Source organism: Lacerta agilis, chromosome 5 (assembly GCF_009819535.1).
Source record: "Lacerta agilis isolate rLacAgi1 chromosome 5, rLacAgi1.pri, whole genome shotgun sequence".
Lineage (NCBI taxonomy): Eukaryota > Metazoa > Chordata > Lepidosauria > Squamata > Lacertidae > Lacerta > Lacerta agilis.
In genome coordinates this window covers 95,574,245-95,578,363 of record NC_046316.1, presented here as the reverse complement: position 1 = coordinate 95,578,363, position 4,119 = coordinate 95,574,245, and the positions used below count along the sequence as shown (strand labels likewise).

Sequence of the window (4,119 nt, the reverse complement as noted above, 5' to 3'; positions counted from 1 at the left end):
CCACCCTCAGTCCGGATCCGAGCGCAAGAGCAGCCAGTAGCCCTCAATCCCTCTCCATTAATTTTCCCGAACCTCTTTTAAAGGCGTCCCGGTTTCGGGGCGGTGGGGGGGGGGTGTGTTAAATCTGCGTCGGGGCCCTTTGGAGAAGAAGACCTGTCTTTGGTCCGCCCTGGATGTTTCCCCCGCTCATCTCCGCGGGATGCCGGCGGTCCCCTGCAGCGCTCGCCTCGCTGCGCCGGCTTTCCCCGGGACGGGGAGGGAGACGCCTCTCCAGGAGACCCTCTTCCTCCTCCTCCTCCTCCTCCTCCTGCTGCTGCGCTGCCGGGTCCGCCTCTTCTCGTCCTTCTCCTCCGCCTCTTCCGCCGCCGCCGCCGCCGACCATGGCGCGTCTGGTCGGGTCTCCGGCGTCTCTGCTGCGGCCCCCTCCGTGCGCGCTGGCGGCGGCGGCGGCGCTGGCCGTGCTGTGCGCGCTGTACTACGCGCGCTCGCCCGCCTCGCCAGAGCCCCGCGGGCCGCCGCCCGCCTCCGCCGCCGCCCCGGCCGCCGCCGCCTCCGCCGGGGAGAGCAAGGCCAAGGCGGGCGAGGAGCTGCTGGCCTCGGCGGGGCTGGCCTCGGCGGCCGGGGCGGCGGGCGACGCGGAGTTGCACGTGCTGCTGCTGCTGACCAAGGCGGAGCGCAACACGTCGCTGCGATCCAAGGCCGAGGCGGCGCTGCGCTCGCTGGCGCGCTTCGCCAAGCTTGGCCCGCGCCAGGCGCTCGTGCTGCACCTGCTCAGCGACGCGCCCAGCCGCCCCGTCGGAAAGGCCGTGCTTCGCGACGCGCTGCGCAGCGCGCAGTTCCAGCACAAGGTGCGCTCCCTGCCCCCTCCCGGGGGGGGCGGATGAGGGCAGCTTCCCCCAGGCCAGGCGCCACTCCGGCGACCGCGCTCCCCGGCCACGGAGGTCGTGGCGGGGCACAGACCGGGCCGCTTTCCCTTCCGCTGCGCCCGTGCGCAAAGTCCCTGGCCGGGGCTCTTGTGCGGGCAGCCCTTTCCCCGACGCGCATCCCACCCCCTGACGGGTGGTGCTCCCCCCCTTTCCCGCAGGTGGTCTTCCACGACGTAGACGTGGTGGCGGAGAAGCTGCTTCCCCTCGTGGAGGCCATGCAGAAGCTCTTCAGCGCCGGCGCCGGCACCTACTATGGCGACTCCCTCTTCTTCCTCTCGCTGGCCATGCACCGCGTCCTGCCCAAAGGTCAGCAGGGCAATGGGCAGCACCCCCGCCCCCACCCACCCGTCCACCTGCCTTCTCCCAGCATGCTTGGGGTCAAGGGGGTGAGCTCAGCCATGGTGGCAGCGCCAGGTGAGGTTGCCAAAGTCGGACTGAGTAGACGAGCCACCCCAGGGCCTTGCCTTGCCATTGGGGACAGAAGGGACTGTGCCCACAGCCACCGCCATAGGATGGGGTGAGGGGATGGCAGCAAGGGGCTTCTCTCTCTCTCTCTCACCTAACAAGGAAGGTGCTCCATGTTGCCTTCCCCCTGCCATTGGCAGCAAAAAACCCTGCCCCAGAATGCACCACAAGAACTGCCCCCCTTTCATCTCAGTGCAGCAGGGAGAGCGGAGAAGGTGCAGTATACAGTAATGGAGCCCCCATGACCCACCCCCTGCCCCATACCTGACTGCCATGTATGGTCTTAGTTCCCGGCCCCTTCCTCTTCCTCTGGGTGGGTGCTGAATGAAGCCTCCCTTGCCGGGTGGAAGCTGGTGCCTGGGGAGCAGCAAGCGAGCAGTGAAGTTGCTTCAGAGGCTCCTCTGGTTCCTGACTCCCCTCTTTGCCCCTACCGCCCCAGAGATTTCACGGATCATCCAGGTGGACCTTGATGTGGAGTACAGGACCAACATCCGGGAACTCTTCGAAGAGTTTGACAACTTCCCGGAAGGGGCCGTGATTGGCATCGCCCACGAGATGCAGCCTGTCTATCGGTGGGTGCCAGCAGTGGGTGCTCCGGAGGGTGGGATGGGGGTTACTTGGGACCGTAGCAGAAACTGCACATGGGCACAAGGGAGTGCTCAGATGTGGCTTCCCAGAATTCCCCCCCCCCCATGCTCAGGAGGAAAGATTTGAGAAGGGAAGTTGGCCAGAAAATATGTGGGGAAAGTGAGCTCTTGGGATGGAGATTGGGGCCCAGAGTGTGAAACTCAACAGGAGTCCCCATCACACATTTTTTTTGGGGGGGGGGCGGTTGTCAATTTCATTTGCTGCTTACGAAAACCTAGTAGGACATGGGACACATGTAGCAAGGGGGGCAGGCCTCGGGGGGGGGCACTGCTGCTGTCACATGGAGCCTGGGGAGGAAGGGGGCCAGCTCCGCCCTCTATCTCCTCTGCTGGCTGGGGAGTGTGGCTGCTCTCCAGATGTTTCCTTCCTTTGCTCTTGCCAGCTGTTTGTAAGCAGTTCTTGCCAGCAGGGGCCCTGGGATGGGGCTGGCTGTGTTCATTGCCCCCTTCCTTCGCACTGCCGACTTTCCTTCCTGACTTTGTTTGGAAGAGACAGGAGGACTCTTGCCGCCTTGGCTGTCCCTGCTGGAAGGCATTGCAGAGCCCCCCCCCCCCCCCCGCCACCAGCCTGGATGCCGTGAAAAGAGAATTAGACCCACTCATGGCTATCCGTGACTGCGAGCCACAAGGCCTGTGCTTTGCCCTTCACAGTCGGAGGCAGTGATGCTCCTGAATCCCAGTTGCAGAAACGGCAGGAGGGGAGAGCTGCTCTGGGTTCAGATCCTGCTTGCGGGTTTTCTAATAGAAGCAGAACAGGATGCTGGGCTGGATGGGCCACTGGCCTGATCCTGCAGGGCTCTTCTGCTGCTCTGACTTGCCTTTTCTCTTGTGCCTTACCCCCCCCCCCTTGCAGGCACCTTTTCTGGCAGTACCGCCAGGAGCACCCGGGGACCAAGGTGGGGGAGCCCCCGCCGGACGGCCTCCCCGGCTTCAACAGTGGGGTCCTCCTGCTGAACCTGGAGGCCATGCGCCACTCGGAGCTTTACAACCGCCTGCTGGAGCCGGGCGCCGCCCAGCGCCTAGCAGAGCAGTTCCACTTCCGGGGCCACCTGGGTGACCAGGACTTCTTCACGCTGGTGGGCATGGCTCACCCGGAGCTCTTCCACGTCCTCGACTGCACCTGGAACCGGCAGCTCTGCTCCTGGTGGCGCGACCATGGCTACCGCGATGTCTTTGACCACTACTTCCGCTGCGACGGCCACGTCAGGATCTACCATGGCAACTGCAACACGCCCATCCCCCAGGAGTAGCCCCTGGCTGGTCAGGGTGGGCTGGGGGGGCAGCTGTGCTGTGGTCACTGCAGGGCTCTCGCCGTGTCTCTTTGGGGGGTTTCCATCCAGACTGTCGCTCCCTTTCCCTTGCGCACAACTGGGGTCGACCTGGGAGGAATCCTCATGGGCCTTGCAGGAAGGATGCTGAGCCAGGTGTGTTCTGCCACCAGGCAGCTATTGGACCCAGACACTGCAGGGAGAGGGAGGTGAGCTCAAGGCCTATCTGGAGCTGAGACCTCCTGCTAGGCATTTCCCTGGCAGCTCCCTAGGGGACTGTGAACGTTTCCCCCTTGACTGCAGAGTGCAGCCATCCACGTTCAGATCTTGGCTGCAGCACATGTGCCCAGCAGGGCAGCAGGAGCGTGGCCCCTGGAGCAAGAACAGCTTCTTGCGGACCAAGCCTGGATTCTGCAGAGATCCATTGGCCCCCGGTTCCACTAGAGCGCTCAGCCCTCTGCCCCGGCCTTTAGGGCTGGGGGGGGGGGGAAGGCCCTGCTGCCCTTTGGGCCGAGGGGAGACTGGGGCTGAGAGGCCTTGACCTGGGGTGATGGCGTGGCTCTTCTGCCGTCAGGCAGTGGGGCAGGGGGAGAGACCTGGAGGCAGAAGGAGAGGGTGCCAGGAGTCTCTTGTCCCTTCTGCAGGGGCAGAATAAAATGCATTCCAACAGGCCCAGCATGTCTCTCACCTTTGGGGGAAGCGGCCTGGGGGGAGAGGGGTCTGCAGCAGGGGAACAAAATGGCTTGCTGGAAGTCAGACGAGGCTGCCACCTGACGTGGCTTCCAGGCCTCTTTTGGATCAGGAATGGAAAGC

The 4,119-nt window shown here is 64.5% G+C and overlaps 1 protein-coding gene across 1 annotated transcript; it reads left to right on the top strand.

Annotated features, from left to right (window-relative positions):
- The first annotated feature begins 380 nt into the window (after window positions 1–380).
- Window positions 381–3,483, top strand: XXYLT1 (xyloside xylosyltransferase 1). Its single transcript, XM_033148215.1, has 4 exons — window positions 381–848; window positions 1,085–1,232; window positions 1,831–1,963; window positions 2,892–3,483. The coding sequence occupies exons 1-4, from the start codon at window positions 381–383 to the stop codon at window positions 3,286–3,288; spliced, it is 1,146 nt and encodes a 381-aa protein (XP_033004106.1). The 3' UTR covers window positions 3,289–3,483.
- The last annotated feature ends 636 nt before the right edge of the window (window positions 3,484–4,119 follow it).